This window comes from Nyctereutes procyonoides, unplaced genomic scaffold (assembly GCF_905146905.1).
Source record: "Nyctereutes procyonoides isolate TBG_1078 unplaced genomic scaffold, NYPRO_anot_genome, whole genome shotgun sequence".
Lineage (NCBI taxonomy): Eukaryota > Metazoa > Chordata > Mammalia > Carnivora > Canidae > Nyctereutes > Nyctereutes procyonoides.
Window position 1 is genome coordinate 49,914,665 of NW_026575131.1, and position 16,596 is coordinate 49,931,260.

At 56.6% G+C, this 16,596-nt stretch overlaps 2 protein-coding genes across 3 annotated transcripts; one reads left to right on the forward strand and one right to left on the reverse strand.

Moving 5' to 3' along the window:
- The first annotated feature begins 768 nt into the window (after positions 1-768).
- Positions 769-6,075, forward strand: ELOF1 (elongation factor 1). 2 transcript variants are annotated; one of them, XM_055343764.1, is made up of 4 exons: positions 769-846; positions 4,796-4,929; positions 5,089-5,159; positions 5,447-6,075. In XM_055343764.1, the coding sequence occupies exons 2-4, from the start codon at positions 4,814-4,816 to the stop codon at positions 5,509-5,511; spliced, it is 252 nt and encodes an 83-aa protein (XP_055199739.1). In that variant the 5' UTR covers positions 769-846; positions 4,796-4,813; the 3' UTR covers positions 5,512-6,075. The 2 variants fall into 2 exon arrangements, with proteins under 2 accessions (XP_055199739.1, XP_055199738.1); XM_055343763.1 differs by lacking the exon at positions 769-846 and adding an exon at positions 893-1,065.
- Positions 6,076-9,803: 3,728 nt separating this feature from the next.
- CNN1 (calponin 1) lies at positions 9,804-16,590 on the reverse strand. Its single transcript, XM_055343661.1, has 7 exons — positions 16,435-16,590; positions 14,215-14,336; positions 11,822-11,888; positions 11,588-11,725; positions 11,294-11,404; positions 10,652-10,798; positions 9,804-10,568 (listed from the first exon to the last, which is right to left on the reverse strand). Exons 1-7 carry the CDS (start codon positions 16,495-16,497, stop codon positions 10,323-10,325), a joined length of 894 nt encoding a protein of 297 aa, XP_055199636.1. The 5' UTR covers positions 16,498-16,590; the 3' UTR covers positions 9,804-10,322.
- Between the last annotated feature and the right edge of the window lie 6 nt (positions 16,591-16,596).

Below are 16,596 nucleotides of genomic sequence, written 5' to 3' on the forward strand. Positions count from 1 at the left end.
CTCTCTGCCTCTCTCATGAATAAATAAAATCTTTAAAAGTAATAACTTCAAAAATAATAATAATAACTTCAGCACTCAGTGTGGTCCACGGACTAGCAGCATAGACCTCATAGGGAGCTACTTAGAAGTGCAGACTTTGAGACCCCGCACCTGACCTAATGGGTCAGACCTAAACTTTACAAAGCTCCGCAAGCTCTTATCAAAGTTCAAGAAGAGAGGCCTGGGTGGGTGGCTTAGTGGTTGAGCACCTGCCTTTGGCTCAGGTCATGATCCCCAGGGCCTGGGATCAAGTCCCACACTGGGCTCCCCCCAGGGAGCCTGCCCCTCTCTCTCTCTCTCTCATGAATAAATAAAATCTCTTAAGAAGAAAAAAATTTGAGAAGAGCCTCGGGCAAGCCCCCCAACACCCCGACTCAGGCATACTGGTATTTGCAATTCCTAAGCACTGAGATATTGGAATGTGTCCTCATGTGGGGACATCCAGGTGGCCTGCGAGGGGCTGGGGCTCCAACTGGGAGAAAAGACAAGTGAAGACGCTGCGGCCACGGGCGGGTTGGCCTTTCCAACGCCGGGGAGCGGGGGGCCGCCACCACCTCTCACTCCCGAAAGGCGGTAACCGCCACCCCAGTGAACTCACCAGAAGCGCGCAGGCGCCCTCGCGCAGGCGCGCGGCGACCCCGCCGCCCGGCCCGGAACGCGAGAACGCACGTGCGCTGGAGAGGCGGGGCTGCTCGGTGGGCGGTCCTGGCCGCGGGTGAGAAGAGGTGAGGGGTTTCCGCTTCCGGGGGGAGACGGAAGCCGCTGTCTCCCGGGTGAACGAGGCCGTCGCAACGAGGGGAGAGCAGTGTAGGTGACGGTTCGCGCCGGTGGGCGTTGGGGCCTGGCGTGACGGGCGCTCGTCTACTCGGGGGCACAGCCGGGGCCCAAGAGGAGGCGTCGAGGACCCCGGGTTTGGGGGGTGGACTGCCGGGGAGCTTGACTCCCCCGGACCCCGGCCCGCCAAGCGCCGCTGCTGGGTGGCCTGGCTCCCGCGGGCGCCCGGCGGGAGGCGTCGCGGAAGCCTCGGTGAGCTTGGAGGGACCGCTCCCCCGCCGTCTCGTGAGTCACGGCAGGGCTGGGGACTGATCCCTTTTCCAGGCGACTTTGGCGCGCTCGGACCTAGGTCGCCACGGGGCAGGCTAAGGCCCTGGAGCTTTGTGTACGGCCAGACCCCATTCTGGTGTGGGGTCGGGGGTACTGCAGCCGCCGGGTAAGAGGAGATTCCGGGACCCGTCCATACCTTCTGATTCAGGAGACTTACTTATTCATTCAACAAGTAGTTATTGAGCGCTTAATGCATACCAGGCACTACCCACGCTGGGGATTCAGCAGAAGGCAAATAGTGCGTCCCAGCCCGTTCCCCTCGGGGCAGATCTGAGATGAGGTTCAGAATCTGCATTTTTTTTGAGCAATCCCCACCCCCACCTCATCGCCCCGCAGATGATTCTGTTACAGGTGGTACCTTTCCCAGCCTTTGGGAAAACAAAACACCGCTGGGAGCAGGTGAGAGCGTGGGCTGTAGAACTGGCCACACCTTTGGGGTCCCATTTCCTCTGCTGTCCTATTTCGTACCCTTTTCTCCCCATGGCGCACTGAGCTCCAGCTGTACCAGTCTTTCTCTTTCTGGGGGAAAAAAAGCTGCCTCTGCCCCAGAGCCTTTGCAGTTGCTGTTCTGTCAGCTTGGACTATTTTGCATGGTTGCTTTCTCTCATCATTCGGCCCTCAGCTTAAATGACGTTTACCCCAAGGGTCCTTCGCACCCCATTCTTTTATTTATTTATTCATGAGAGAGAGAGAGAGAGGCAGAGACGCAGGCAGAGGGAGAAGTAGTCTCCATGCAGGGGGCCCGACATGGGACTCTATCCTGGGTCCCCAGGATCAGGCCCTGGAGCGAAGGCAGGGGCTAAACCGCTGAGCCACCGGGGCTGCCCTCGCACCCCATTCTTATATGAAATCGCCAGGTTCCAGAAGTATTCGCTTAGTGCTGATTGATTAATCTCATAGCACTTACTGATAATCGAAACTATTTCACTTATTAAGTTAAGGGTCTTTCTTCCTCTACTAGAATAGAGGTTCCACAGGAGTAGACACTTTGCCTGCCTTGATTGCAACGTTGCTGTCATGAGCGGAGGGCCTGGCATTGGTTCATTCATTCATCCATTTAAGGTTTGTTGAGTGCCAGCTCTGGGCCACCAGCAGTTCTTGGCTCTGTTGATACAAAGGAAAGACAGAAATCCCTGCTACCATAGAATTTACATTTGGAGGGAGGTGAGTGGGGTAGGAGATGCAGGGAGACCAACAGGGAGGCTGTGTGAGCATGACTAGGACTCCGACTATAGTCTTGGTGAGAAGTGGGCAGACTCTGGATGTCTTATAGAGGTAGAGCAGTAGGATCAGGATCAGATAAGGGGTGTGAGAAGGAGAGAAAGGAATTGAGGGTGAGTCCAAGGTTTTTGGATAGAGGGATTTGCTATCTGTTGGCATGGGGAAGACTGAAAGAGCGTTGAGGTGTCAGCAGCTTGGTTTTGAATGGGTTATGTATGAACGTGTGTTAGCATCAGGTGAAGGTGTAGCCGAGGCACTTAAATGAGCCAGTCTGCAGTTGAGAGGAGACACTGAGGATGGTAAATCGGGGGGCATCAGTATAGCAGGGGCATTTGAAGCCCTGAGCCTGGTGAGTGCAAATGAAGGCTCCATGCAGGTGAGTGCAAATGAAGTGGACCCCAGAGCTTGAGCTTACGGGCTCATGTACCATTAGAGAAGTTGGGGCTGGAGGGCGGGGGGAACAGCAGCAGCAGAAACTGAAAGGAGCCCCCATTGAGGCTTGAGCAGAGTGCAGAATCCTGAGAACCACATGGAAAAGTTAGGACGAGGGACCAGTGTGTCCAGTGCCCTGAGGAAGAGGGGGCCTGCCCCTTGGGGTGAGCAGAATAGTGGGGAGGTAGAGGGAGAACAGGAGGAAACAAATGAAGACAGTACAGACAGCTCTACTAGATAAGCCCCCAGAATGAAGAGATGGTTGTGTTTTTTTTTGTTTTTTTCTATTTTTAGAGTGCGAGAGTGGTGGGAGGGGCACAAGGAGACACAGAATCCCAAGCAGACTCTGCACTGAGTGCAAAGTCCTACATGGGGCTCCATCTCTGGGTCCTGAGATCATAACCTGAGCTGAAATCAAGAGTCGGTGCTCAACCGACAGAGCCATCATCCAGGAGCCCCAAGAGCTGATTATTTTTAATGATGTGTTTAATAGCTGTGTCTGTTAATGATCTAGTTGAAAGAGAAAATGTGATGTTGGGATCCAGAAGAGCATGGACATTCTTCCATAGCAGAAGAAGGAGGGCAGAATGGAGGGGTCCTAGGGGCTTGTGGATGTTCTCCACTGACTACTTCTGTTTACTCAAAGAATTGGGAACGCTCCAAGTTAAGAATGAGGGCGGGACATAGAGAGCAATTGCTAAATCTGAGTGAAATTCTGGTGGTATTTTCTGGCAGGCTGCCAGCCTCCCATGTCAGAGTGGGATGAAGCTAAAGCCACCCAGGTGGGGGGTGGAGGGGGGGTGGCAAGAGGGGAAAGCACCTTGGAAAGACACTCCCAGGTCTGGTGCTTGTAGAACCCTGAGCACAGTGCCTGGTGTGGGAGATGTGCTCGGTGTTAGCCCCTGCTTCCAAGATATCTGTCCCTCGATGTCTCTCTGGCACTTGACCCCATCATTTCCCCCCAACATCTCGTTCTTCCTGTACATTAGACATCAGAGAATGGTGCCACCTTCTCCCCCACCCACCCTCTCCATCCCCCACCACCTTAGGAGTCATCCTGGACTCGTCCTCCTTTCACCACACTCGCTCTGCTGATGTGTCTCAGTCTCACCTACTCCTTCAACAGCCCTGTCCTAGTTCTGACCTCATCGGCATCCAGATCTCTGACCTGTTCTCTTCGATGCCTTCAAAAGGCAGTGATTCCATCCTTTCTTTCGCTGCCCCCAGGATCCATTCAAATCCCTTCCACCTATCCCTGCTCCCTCCTTAGCCTGCCCCTCACCTCTGCCTGTGTGGTCCCCAAATCCTGGCTGGCGCTCTCAGATATGTGTGCTCAGTCTTGCTATGTGGCATTCCTCTCCTCAAGTTGCCTGTACCCTCTTCTCTGCCCAACAGCTCCTTATCCATGGAGAGGCAGCTCAGAAGTTCTTCTGGAGGATCTGCCAGATGCCTTGAGTGTCATTCCTCCTAGGTGCCACTGGCATGTCCCTTTGACAGGAGGAGCAGCTGCTCCTAAAATCACCAGCTTCTGAGCACTTAGGCCCTGCCCAGCCCTGCGTAGCTGGTCTGTCAGAGTCTTTTGTGTCATCCTCACCAGGAGCAGCGGCATCCCGTGTAGATGCCAATGATAAATGGGCCAGGTCCTTTGCTCAGCCCTTGACTTACCATTTGTCGCAGCAGCCCCACAAGACCCCTCTGAAATACTTCAGCTCTATTTTACTGACAGGAAACTGAGGCCCAGGGAGTTTAAGTCACCAATGTGGGGTCACCTAGTAAGTGGCGGGCCGTGATTAGAACTCAGGCCACCTGATGCCAGAGCCTGCTCCCATCCCCCCTGCCCAGAGTGCACCTGATTGCCCGCCCGCCTGCGGTGGGGACTGGGGCCTCATCCCGCAGAGGCGGAGCCTGAGGGGCCAGCCAGGCCTTCTTCCCAGCCTGCCTCCTAGAGCCTCAAGCTGGGGGGCCCCCCTAGTTGCTGACTTTTGCCCCTGTCCCACAGGTTTGTCCTCCTACAGACATGGGGCGCAGAAAGTCCAAACGGAAGCCACCCCCCAAAAAGAAGATGACCGGCACCTTAGAGACCCAGTTCACCTGCCCCTTCTGCAACCACGAGAAGTCTTGTGACGTAAAAATGTGAGTGGGGGACAGGGCCTCCTCTCTCCTCCCGAAGTCAGAAGGCAGCTTCCCTGCTCCCACTGTCCTCCTTCCTGCCCCAGGCCATCCTAGTTGGGGGGATCACCACCCATAGACACAGGCTTCTTGACTCACCAGTCCCTCCACCTCCTGTTCCAGGGATCGTGCCCGCAACACCGGAGTCATCTCTTGTACCGTGTGCCTAGAGGAATTCCAGACGCCCATCACATGTATCCTTGGGAAACCAGGCTTTTTCCGGAAAGTGGGGTGGTGAGGGTGGGGGGCAGTCAGGCCTCCCCTTCCCTGGTGGGCTGCCCTAGGGCACCTGGCCAGGACTCTAGTCTCTACATCTCTGGCCCTGCTGTTTGCCCTGGTGCACGGCTATGACTGCCCAGGAGAATAGGTGCCACCTGCTGACTTCCATAGGGTGCGGGGCAGGGATCTGGCTGACACCAGTGAGAGGTGTATACAGGGAAGGGGTCCATGCCACCAGTTGCCCTTGACCTCAGCGGCCCAGATCTGTCAGAACCAGTGGATGTGTACAGTGATTGGATAGATGCCTGCGAGGCAGCCAATCAGTAGCAACGCAGAGGACCCACTCCCTTGGTGGTGCTGCCTGCCATGGACCTGCCCCACCGGCTACCAGTCCAGAGACATTCCAGGGTCCAGGGTATGGGTCCAGGGCCTTCACAGCCCTCCGTGTGGATGGTGTGGGTGTGGGTGTGAGTGTGTATGGCTGTAGTGTGGCCATGGCAGTGTGCTTGTGGGCACTGACTGGAGGTGAGGTGGGCCCCCCAAGGGCTTGAAGTGCTTCACTTGGCTCTGAAAGCCTTTAACTTGCTTGCTGCTCCTCGGAGCCTGTGTCCTGACATTCTGGACAAGGCCAAGGCCAGCAGAGGCTGCCTCGGGACTCTCCAGCCTCCTCACCCACCTCACCAGCACCTTGCCCATTTGAACTGGACTGCCCTCCCTCCTCCCCTGCCTTCCAAGGCTTGTGGCCTGAGATTCAGAGCCACAGTCCCATAGTCCCCTTGGGCCCTAGCAGAATAGCCCCTTTCCCATTTAGTTGCTTTTGTAGAGGAGGAAGGGGTGGGGCCAGGGATAGTTGTCAGTCACCAGCCCTTAAATAAAGCAGCGGTTGCAAACTCCTGCCTCTCTGTGATTTCCTGGGTTCTGGGTCAGGCCCAGGGGCTCAGGGAGGGAGAGGAGGAGACTGAGGCATTCGGAGGTGGCCTAGCAGGCCATCAGAAATCGGGTTTGGTTAGCCCAAACTGCCATTTTGTCCACCCAACAGGCATTTGGGGCAAAACCAGGCTAGTGATGGGCCCAGGGAACATGGGCCATGAACCCGCAGACATCTGGCCAGGCAGACATCTTCAGGCACAACAAAATGGGGCCAGTGGAGCCTGGGGTGGGATGGGGGGTTGGCCAGGGTAATTAGAGAAGGCTTCCGGGGGCTGGGGCGGGGGGAGGGGTGGCAAAAGGAGCAACACTCAAGGCCCACCCTGTACCAGAAGCTGCTGTCAGGCTTGCCCACCTTACCCCACTGTGAGGCAGATGCCCCAGGCTCACAGGTGAGGAATTAGGCCAAGATGGGAAGTCACTGGCCTAAGGTCCCACAGCCAGAAGGCTGCAGAACTGGGCCTTGAACCCGGGAGGCCTGGCTTCATAAGCCCGAGTCTGTCTTCTGAGTCCAGGGTCCAGGCTGAGGGAACAGCTCATGGCCTCCTTGGGGGTAGAAGAGTAAGGGTCTCTGAAAGGGATTTTTTTTCTCTAAGGGTGGCAAGAGGTCACTGAAGGCTGGAGGTGGGGCCAGATGCACGTGTGTGATACAATAAATATTGGCCTTTGTCCTTAGTTCCTGGCACAGAGTTCCTCAAATCCTTGCAACTTTCTTTTTTTTTTTTTTTTTTTTTTTTTAATTTTTATTTATTTATGAGAGAGAGAGAGAGAGAGGCAGAGACACAGGCAGAGGGAGAAGCAGGCTCCACGCACCGGGAGCCCGACGTGGGATTCGATCCCGGGTCTCCAGGATCGCACCCTGGGCCAAGGGCAGGCGCCAAACCGCTGCGCCACCCAGGGATCCCTCCTTGCAACTTTCTAAATGATAGGAATGTCTTTTGTCACTCAAAGATGCCCCTTTTGGGATCCCTGAGTGGCGCAGCGGTTTGGCGCCTGCCTTTGGCTCAGGGCGCGATCCTGGAGACCCGGGATCGAATCCCATATCGGGCTCCCGGTGCATGGAGCCTGCTTCTCCCTCTGCCTGTGTCTCTGCCTCTCTCTCTCTCTCTCTCTCTCTGTGTGACTATCATAAATAAATAAATTAAAAAAAAAAAAAAAAAGAAAATCCTTTAAAAAAAAAAAAAAAAGATGCCCCTTTTGATCACACCTGAGTTGATGCTGGTCACCAGAAAGAGTGATCACTGCATGGGACCCTCTGTAACACCCACAACCTCTAAGGAAGGGAAGCAGGAGCTACAGGTTAAGCTGTATAAAAACTTCAGCAAGGGGTACCTCGGTGGCTCAGTCACTTAGGTGTCTGCCTTTGGCTCAGGTAATGATCCTGGGGTCCTGGCATCGAGTCCCAAATTGGCTCCCAGCTCAGCAGGGAGTCTGCTGCTGCCTCTCTCTCTGCCCTGCTAATGCACTTGGCTCACTCTTTGAAATCTTAAAAAAAAAAAAAAAAATCTTCCAACAAGATTTGATGAGCTCGGGGTTGGGGGCTGTGGTGCTGCTGGGAGAGTGGGCACATGGAGAGGGTGTGGGATCTCCACACCCTTCCCCACACTGTCGCCCATACACCTCTTCCATCTGGCTGTTCCTGATTTATATTCTTTTCTAATAAATGATAACCTAATAAAATACAATGTTTGAGTTCTGTGAGCCACTCTAGTAAATTAATCAAATCTGAAGAGGTGGACATGGGAATCCCAGATCTCTTACTGTTCAATCAGAAACACAGGTGACAACCTGGACTTAGCAATGGACCTGAAAGTGGAGGGACAGTCTCCTGAGCCTTTATCTTATGGGGTCTGATGCGGTCTCTAGGTCGTGTCAGAATTGAGTGAATTGCTTGATGGTTTTGGAAAAAAATGCATTTTTGAACCTGGCTGTTGGTGAACACCTGTGCATTGCATGGTGCCCTCAGACGGCCTTACAGTTATGGAGGTCCCAATGCTCTGGCAGCCGGGCTGATCAGCACCTGCATCTGGCCTCGAGCCAGGGAGCAGGTGACCTGTGCTTTGCATTCCTTGTTAGTATCGCAGGAAGGATAATGGAACCTTCTGGGGCCATACTGAGGCTAGAGGGGCCTAGCACAATGCCTGGGTTTGAGTGACGCTGAGACCCACTCAGGGCAGTAAGGGGTGTGAACAGCCGAGGGAGGTGTCGAGCTGTCTGAAAGCCTTGGCCACTAGGCCCTGGGTCTGGCATGTGCCCCTTGCCCTGACATGCCCTTTCCTGCTGTCCCCACATCCGCCTCCAAAGTCCTGGCTAAGGTCCTCTGGCCCAGGCAGGAACCAGCGGGCATAGGCAGAGCCTGGGTGGAGGGTGTCCTCCGGGGTCCAGCAGAAAGGGGGCTCATGCCTTCGGCTTCCAGGGCCCGCCTACCCCAGTCACACAAGCCAAGTGCTAATATGGTGCTGTTTTCCCGAGGAGGCAGGGCCCTGGGCCAGGCATGGATCCTCCTCAGCATAGCTTCCCCATGCCGGCCCTGGGGGACCAGGACTTGCACTAGCCAGGCCAAGAGCGCCTGGAATCCCTTTTACGAGGCCCCAGGGGCTGTGTGCGTCTGTGCATGCGGGTCTTCTGGTGTCTGTCTCTGCAAGTCCCTGTGTTCCAGCTTCATCCCCTGTTATGAGGAAAGCAGGGGGGACCCCTGTTCTGTAACCACCAGCACCACCACCCTATCCCACCCCCCTACTCCGGCATGGCTGCATCCTGTCCTCAGGACAGCTAGGGCCCACATCCCGGGGAGGACAGGATCCCCTCTGAAATGTGGGGAAGTTGGGGCTGTACACATTCCTGGGGCCCTGGGCTGGCAGGCCAAGCTTGGGAATCAGCCCTAGGCAGAGGGCAGAGAGTGACCCGGGCACACAGGGCCACCGCGCCAGGCAGTCTGCTACTCACCTGCTCTGTGCCAGTCTTTAAAGGGCCATTGCTCTGGGCCCCCAATGTGCTCATCCTCCACTGCCTTGTGTCCCCCCACACAAACACACCTGCCCACAATCCACTTCTGGGTGAAACGGTTCCACCTGCCTACAATGGCCTCCAGGACTCGGCTTGTCCATTCTCATTGATCAGTGCCAAATGTCATCCTGTCTGGAGGCATGGTTTCATTTTTAGCCCCCCACCCATGTCCCCTGGAGGCTCTCTGTCCTCATTTTCCTGAGGGGGAAAACAGGCATAGTGAGGGCGAGTTGCCCCAGGTGACCCAGCTAGTGGGAAGCAGGACTGTGATCCCATCTAGCCTGTCCCAGTGCTTGGGCTCTTTTTCACAACCCACAGGCTTCCCAGAAAGGCACATGAGGGCTGAGCATGTGTGTGTCGATATTGCATATGTGTACAAAGGTGTGTGTTGATGTGTCCCGAGTGGGAGTGCGTACTGTATGTGTATATCTGAAGGGGAAATATGTATGTGTGCCTAAGGCTGCAGAGTATGCACACACCATATTCACAGATGCGTGAGTGCAGATTTTGTTTGTGAGTTCCGGTCCTGGGTCCAGCCAAGTGGCTGTGAGCTCCATACGTGTATCTCATAAGTTTTTGTGTGTGCCTGTGACAATGTGCATGTGGGAGATGGAGTGTATCTAAGCAAGGCTGTTTGCATGTGTACAAGAGCCACCCAGGCTCCAGGACAGAGCAGCCCTGAGACAATGATTTTACAGCCATTTATTGTGCTCCAGTGAAATAGAAAAAGAAAGTGCTCGCGTTAACAAACGCCGCTGTCACATCCACATATGCCAGTCGCTGCAAACCAAACCGCGTGTGTCCGCTGGGTCTCTGGGCATGCAGTTTGCTCGCACTGTGGGAATGGGGTGGGGGCAGGCCGAGCCTGGGCTCTGGGGGTTCTGCTTGGGGGGGACCTCTTGTCCTGGGGTACCCACCTGTGAGGGAGTGGAGGGACAGCTGGGGTAGCTTTGCTCAGTGCGTCCTTTGGGTGCTGTTGGGAACACCCGGCTCGATGGTGGATCCTGCAGCGCTCCAGGGAGGAGGGCCCCCTGCCCCCCACATGCCCCCCCCAGTCTGTCCCCCCGAATGCTAACCCTGTAGGCAGGTGCCAGGGGGCTGGAGGACGCCATGCAGGGGGAGGGGGTCAGCAGGGCCAGCTCGACCCTGCCAAGAGCAGCAGCCAGCCTCCCTGGGGGGAAGGCGGGGGGGGGGTGCCCAGGGCCCTAGGCAGAGTTATAGTAGTTGTGTGGGTGGTGGTTGTGGGCAGGCTCGCCCAGCTCTGGGTACTCAGGCGTCAGGCAGTACTTGGGGTCATAAACCTGGCGCGGCAGCCCATACACTGTCATGCCCCGCTGTGAGGCCCCCTTGTTGCTGCCCATCTGCAGGCTGACGTTGAGTGTGTCACAATGCTCCATGCCCAGCCCTGGCTCGAAGATCTGTCTCTTGGTCCCGGGTGCAGTCATGCCGGCCTGTAGAGGGTGGATCAGTCAGGCTGTGGGGACAGTGGAGGGCAGGGGCACCCCCAACAGCCCCCCAAGGCCCCCACACACACCTGGCTGGCTCCCTTGTTGGTACCCATCTGCAGGCTGATGGTGGCCTGGTCCAGGGGCTGGTCCGTGCCCAGCTTGGGGTCATAGAGGTGGCGCCGGGTGCCATAGGCCGTCATGCCCTGCTGGCTGGCAAATTTGTTGGTGCCCATCTAGGAAGCCAGAAGGAGAATCATCCCAAGGCTTGCAGAGCCTCACTACGGGCCATGAGACATAACATGTCAGCAGAAACTTGCTCGGCCCTCCAGCGAGGCGCTGCTTCCCCTCTCAGGCTCCAGAAGCTGAGGCCCAGAGAAGGGATGTCACAGGACCTGTAAGTGGCTCAGAGCACCAGGGCCTGACTTCCAGGGTTCGAGCCCCAGTCCCGCCACTTATTACCCAGACAGTCCTGGCAACTGACCTAGCTTCTCTGGGTACCTGTTTCCTCATCGGTGTAAAGGGTGTAAGGATAACAGCACCCACTCCTTAGAGCTGTCGGAGGAGTAAGTTAGTGTACCGAAAATGGCAGGCACGGTGCCCGGCATACATCTGCGTTAAAGCCAAATATCCTGTGCCCCAAAGCCTGCAGGGACCTGGGTGCCCTCCTGGCTTCCTTGACCTCCCCGCTCAGCACAGTGGCAGGACCCAGGTGAGGAAGGGGTCAGTACCTGCAGCCCGATGATGTTCCGTCCTTCTCTTAGCTTCTCGGGCTCAAATTTCCGTTCCTGCTTCTCTGCGTACTTCACCCCCACATTCACCTTGTTCCCTTTCGTCTTGGCCTGGGGAGGGCGAAGGGAGCAGGGACTCGACTAGAGAAACTCCAGGCCACACTGTCCCCTCCTGGCACCTGCTCTCCCCCTGCCACCTCCACCGGACTTGGGGGCACAAGTGGCCCCACTCGCAGCTCAGACTGTCCGCAGCCCCCCACCCCTGTGTCAGACCCCCCTCCAAGCCACACTTACCATGCTGGCCAGGGCCAATAGGGTGGACTGCACCTGGGTGTGGTTGGTGTTCTCAAACAGGTCGTTGGCCTCAAAAATGTCATGGGGCTTCACCCCATACTTGGTGATGGCCTTGATGAAATTGCCGATGTTTTCCAGCTGGAGGGGGCAGGCAGCAGTCAGCGGGGGGGGGGGGGGGTAGCAGAGGGGGCTCAGCGGGGGGTAGGAAGAGTTAAAAAGGATGTCTGGGCTCACCTGGTGCCAATTTTGGGTCGACTCGTTGACCTTCTTCACGGAGCCTGGCTGGAGCTTATTGATGAACCTATAAGGCGTCGGGGAGGGCAATGGGAAAGGTGAGCTCCCCTCAGCACCCACGCCCAACCCCAGGGGAAGAGGAGTCAGGATGACAGTGACTGGTCAATTTTTGCCATTTCCTACCACCTCCAGCTCAGCCAAGGCCCCACTGATCCACCCTGGTGGGGATCCCCTGCACACCCACGGAAGACTGAGACGGGAAAGTAAGCCCAGGAGCTGGGCTCCGGTCTCTAGAGGAAAGTCCCCTCATCTCTGCTATGTGGGAGTCTCTCCCTGGCAACTGCATCTCAGTCTCCTTGTCCCTTGGGGGCAACTGCACTGTGCAGAGCCCGCAGCTCAGGGTCCCAACTTCCCTCCCTGGCCTCACTCACCCCCTCGAGCTCCTCCAGTCTCTTGACTTTAAAATGCCACCCATATGCCAACAACTCCCCAGTATTTCCCCGAAGCCAGGCCTCTCACTCTCCATCCAATCCAGCTCCCTACCTGGCATCTCAAATCAAAGGCACCCCACCCCAGACTCCTGACATCCACTTTCGCCACCTCAATTCTTTCCATCCTCCCAGGCTCAGTAAACATATCCTTCCAGGTGCTCACCCTCAGACTTGCTCTTGACTCTCCTATTCGGTTCTCCCATTCCTCGACACCCAACCCCACAGCGGGTTCTTTGGCTCTGCCTTCTGAGGACATCCAGAAGCCCCTGGCTCCTTGCCACCTCCATGCTGCTCTGAGTTGTCTGAGCCTCAATCCTGGGCTCTTGCAGGGGCTCCCTGTGGCTCCCAGGCTCCACCTCGACCCCTGCAGATCCTCATAGCTACAATGGCCTTTTCAATGGCCTTTTCCAAATAACTCCAGCTACTCCACAGATCAAAAGTGCCCCCCCTCCCGTTTCCCTTCAGAATAAAGATCCTAAAACCTTTAGCATGACTGAAGGGCCCTACAACATCTGGCCCCCAGCTAACTCCCTCCACTTCCCCTAATCTCTCCTCTCTGTTCCTTTTTTTCATTTTTTTTAAATTTTTATTTATTTATGAGAGTCACAGAGAGAGAGAGAGGCGCAGAGACATAGGCAGAGGGAGAAGCAGGCTCCATGCACGGGAGCCCGACGTGGGATTCGATCCTGGGTCTCCGGGATCGCGCCCTGGGCCAAAGGCAGGCGCCAAACCGCTGCGCCACCCAGGGATCCCTCTCCTCACTGTTCCTTGAACACACTATGCTTGCTGCCATCTCAGGGCCTTTGCAGTGCTGCTCTCCCTATACCCTACCCCCTGCCTGGCTCACTCCTTCCTCAGATGCCCTCCCAGCTCCCTCACTCACTTCATTCAAGATTCTGCTCAAATGTTATCTCTTCTGAAAGACCTCCTAGACCATTCTCTACAAAGCAGCAAACCTTTTCCCCACCCAGCCCTCCATCCTTTCCCCCTTGACTCTTCCCATGGCACTTCCCTCCACAGGCAAGTATGGGATTATTTCATGGATTGATCAATCTCCCCCATGAGGACCCAAACTCTGTGTGAGCTCAGAGTTAAATCTGTTCTGTTCACTATCCCCAGTGCCTAGACCTGCACACAGCAGGTGCTCCGTAAATTCTCGGTGGATGAATGAATAACTGAGTGGGTGGGTAATCCTGTCTGAGCTAGAAACATCACAGTGTCTCCCTATTCCTTATTCCCAGTGGGTATGCTAGAATAAGATCCCCCCACTTTGCCCTTTCCAGCACCTAGATCTTAGTAAGGCTGCACCTTCGGGAAGCTTCCCGAAAGGCACTCTCTGGCCATCACAGTCACCCTGTCCTGGGTCAGACTCAGAGATGCAGACAGGACCCTACTGGGCTCAGGGTCCTGGATCCAGTATTAGTGTCGCTGTGGACTCTGGAACCAGGGCTCAGAGCTGTGTGGATTTTCATTCCTCCTGGTGATTTAAGTTCTGAGAAGAGTAGAAAACCAGGGCCTACTTAAGTTACTGTGGCATAACCCTCATGTCACCAAGCCAGCAATGAACAGCCAATTTTGCCTTGTTGCCTTTTAGCTGTGACCTCTCTTTCTCGGAACTCTGGAGGCCATAAATGGGCCTGCCCTGTCTGCATGGTGATCAAGCCTAGATTCTGGTCATTTCTGTCAGAACAGCATAGGCCTCTGGGCGATATGTTTTACTTAACTGGGCCTCAGTTTTCTTTCCTGTTAAATGGGCACAATGTTGCTGTGCCAATGCTATTTCAAGGGTTCAGATATCAAGTGCCTAACCCAGCTCCAAGCTCATAGTTATTTGAAGGGTTGAGGGGGTAAAGATGAATGCCCAGGTTGGGGGCACCCCAAGGCAAAGTCTGCCCCACTCACTCGCAAAGAATGATGCCATCTTTGAGACCATCCATGAAGTTGTTCCCAATGCGGCGCCCAGTAACTCCCTCGATCCACTCTCGAAGCTCCTGCTCTCGCTGGTGGTCATACTTCTGGGCCAGCTGGGGATGGGGGACACAGAGAAGGTGGTAAGGATGGAGTGGGGAGCAGAGTTGGCTTCAGGGACCCAATCTGAGGTTCCCTAGGCCTGATCTTCTCATCCCTTCCCAACTAAGGCAATTCTGCTCCACCGTCCATGGGGGGGCTGAGTGGGCAATGGGCCAGGACTGAGGTGGCACCTGCCCAGGGGGCCATTCCGGACATTCTGAGGTTTGGCACCAGAGAATGAAGACAAGGGGGGTGGAGAGCGGGGTACTCAGAGCTGGGGGGGGGCGGTGCCTGGTCTCTTGGTTCCCCCTCCAGGCCAAACTTGGGGCTTAGCTTCCCCTGGTCCTGCCCCCCACCCCCCTGCTGGAAGCCTGGGCGCCTCAGGCAGGGGAGGAGGAGCCCTAAGGAGGTGGCTCTCAGTACTGCCTTGCAGGGGACTGTTCTGTCTTGCAGGTCTGTCTGCCTCAGTGTCTCTCCAGGTCCTGATCCTCTGGGCTGCGGCTCTGGCTGGAGGCTCCGGGGAGGAGGGGGAAGGGACAGCACAGAGGACAGGACACACTTGTCTTTGTCTTACTCCTGGCCCCATGCATGCTCGGTGGTATTTCTCTCTCTCTCTCTCTCTATCTCTCTCTCTCCCCCCATCCCCACACCCTCTGTCTCTGTCTCCCCAGCTCCAGCTGTCCTTCCTCGGCCTTGCCTTCCTGTCCCCATCTCCCCGTGTCTGGCTGGGGGGTGGGGCTCGGGGCTCCTCTGTCTCCTCTCTCTTGGCCTCTCCATCCCCTGTCTCGGTCTTATCTGGCTCCTGGCTCACCCTCCCCATCCGTCCCTCTCAAGTCTCAGGCTCCTAGAAGCTCGGCGTCTCTCGCTCTCTTCCCCCTTCTCCATCCTGCCCCCCCCACCTCCCTTTCTCCAGAACCCTCCGCCCCAGCCCAGACAGGTTCCAAGACTGCGGGTGGAGGGAGACGGAGCTGCCCCTTCCCCTGAGGGAGGAGGAGGTAGGAGGGGGCGGCCCCTCACCTGGCCCCGGCCCTGCCGCCCCCCTCCCCACCAGCCCGGCTTTATAAAGCAAACCGGCCCTTATATAGCGCGGCCCCGCGGGCCGGGCTCCCCGAGGCCGCCTTATATGGCTCGGCGGCTTCGCGCGGCTCTGGGGCCGGCGCCGGGGGGAGGGGGGAGGCGCCGGGATCCCGCCCGGGCCCGAGCACCCGCCCCCCCAGCCCCTTCCTCCAGCCGCGAGGATCCCCCGACCCAGGATCCAATGCCAGCTCCCCCGCTTCCTCGCTGTACGCTGGGGAAAGCCACCCCCGGCCCTCGATGTTCCCCTCTGTCAAATGGGGCTGGGACTCCTGTCCTGGCAGCGCTCACGGAGCATTCCAGTGAGTTGGAAGTTCACTGCCCCCAAGAAGCTGAATCCCACTCCGGGATGTGTGTGCCTTGGTGGCCGGTGGCAGCGGAGGGTGATGCCAGGATCCTAGCTCTGCAACTCCCTTACGTCGAACCATAGCTACTCGCCTCTCCTCTCTGAACCTCAGTTTAGCCATCCATAGCACAAGGGCAGTACCCCGATGTTTTCCCAGCTCAAAATTAGGAGACCCCTGCCAGGTCCCTAATGCTCACTCTCTGACCTCCCCGGCTGTCTCCCTCTCCCTTCAGGATCTCCTTCACCATGTGGGCCTCACTTCCCCAGAACCCCAACTCTCAAGCACTCCCCGGTTTCTTTTTGAGATGGGGGTGTGAGGAAAATCGAGTCCTTTCCCAGCCCCCCAGGAACACAAAAGGAACAGGGGACCGGTTAACAGGAGACTCTGATCAAGTGCGGGTCTTTACAGGGGACAGATCACCTCAGTTTACCCGTGGTTGCCGGTGTGCCCACCATTTTACCTGTCCCCCAACAGTAGCTGAGGGCTCTGGGATGCTCAGGATGGGGAATAAGGCAGTCCCGACCCTAGATTTGTCCTTTTTCCCTCTCTGATTCCAAGTCACACGGAATAGGCAAGAAGGAGTCCAGGGAACCCCAAGAGCAGGGCCTCTGGCCTGCCAGGGTGTGTGGGCCAGGCAGAGGCCCTATATTGTTCTTGACCTCAGCTGACAGCCCATAGATGGGAGCCTTACCTTGTTCTTGACCTCAGCGGACAACCCATAGGCGGGGCCCCGGTTGAAGTGAGCAGAGGACATGCTGGCTGGTGGTGGGCACGGGTGGCAGTAGTGCTGAGGACAAGGCAGCAGCTAGGCTCCGTCTGCAACCTCTTCCCTCCTCACACGTTTTTGAAGCTC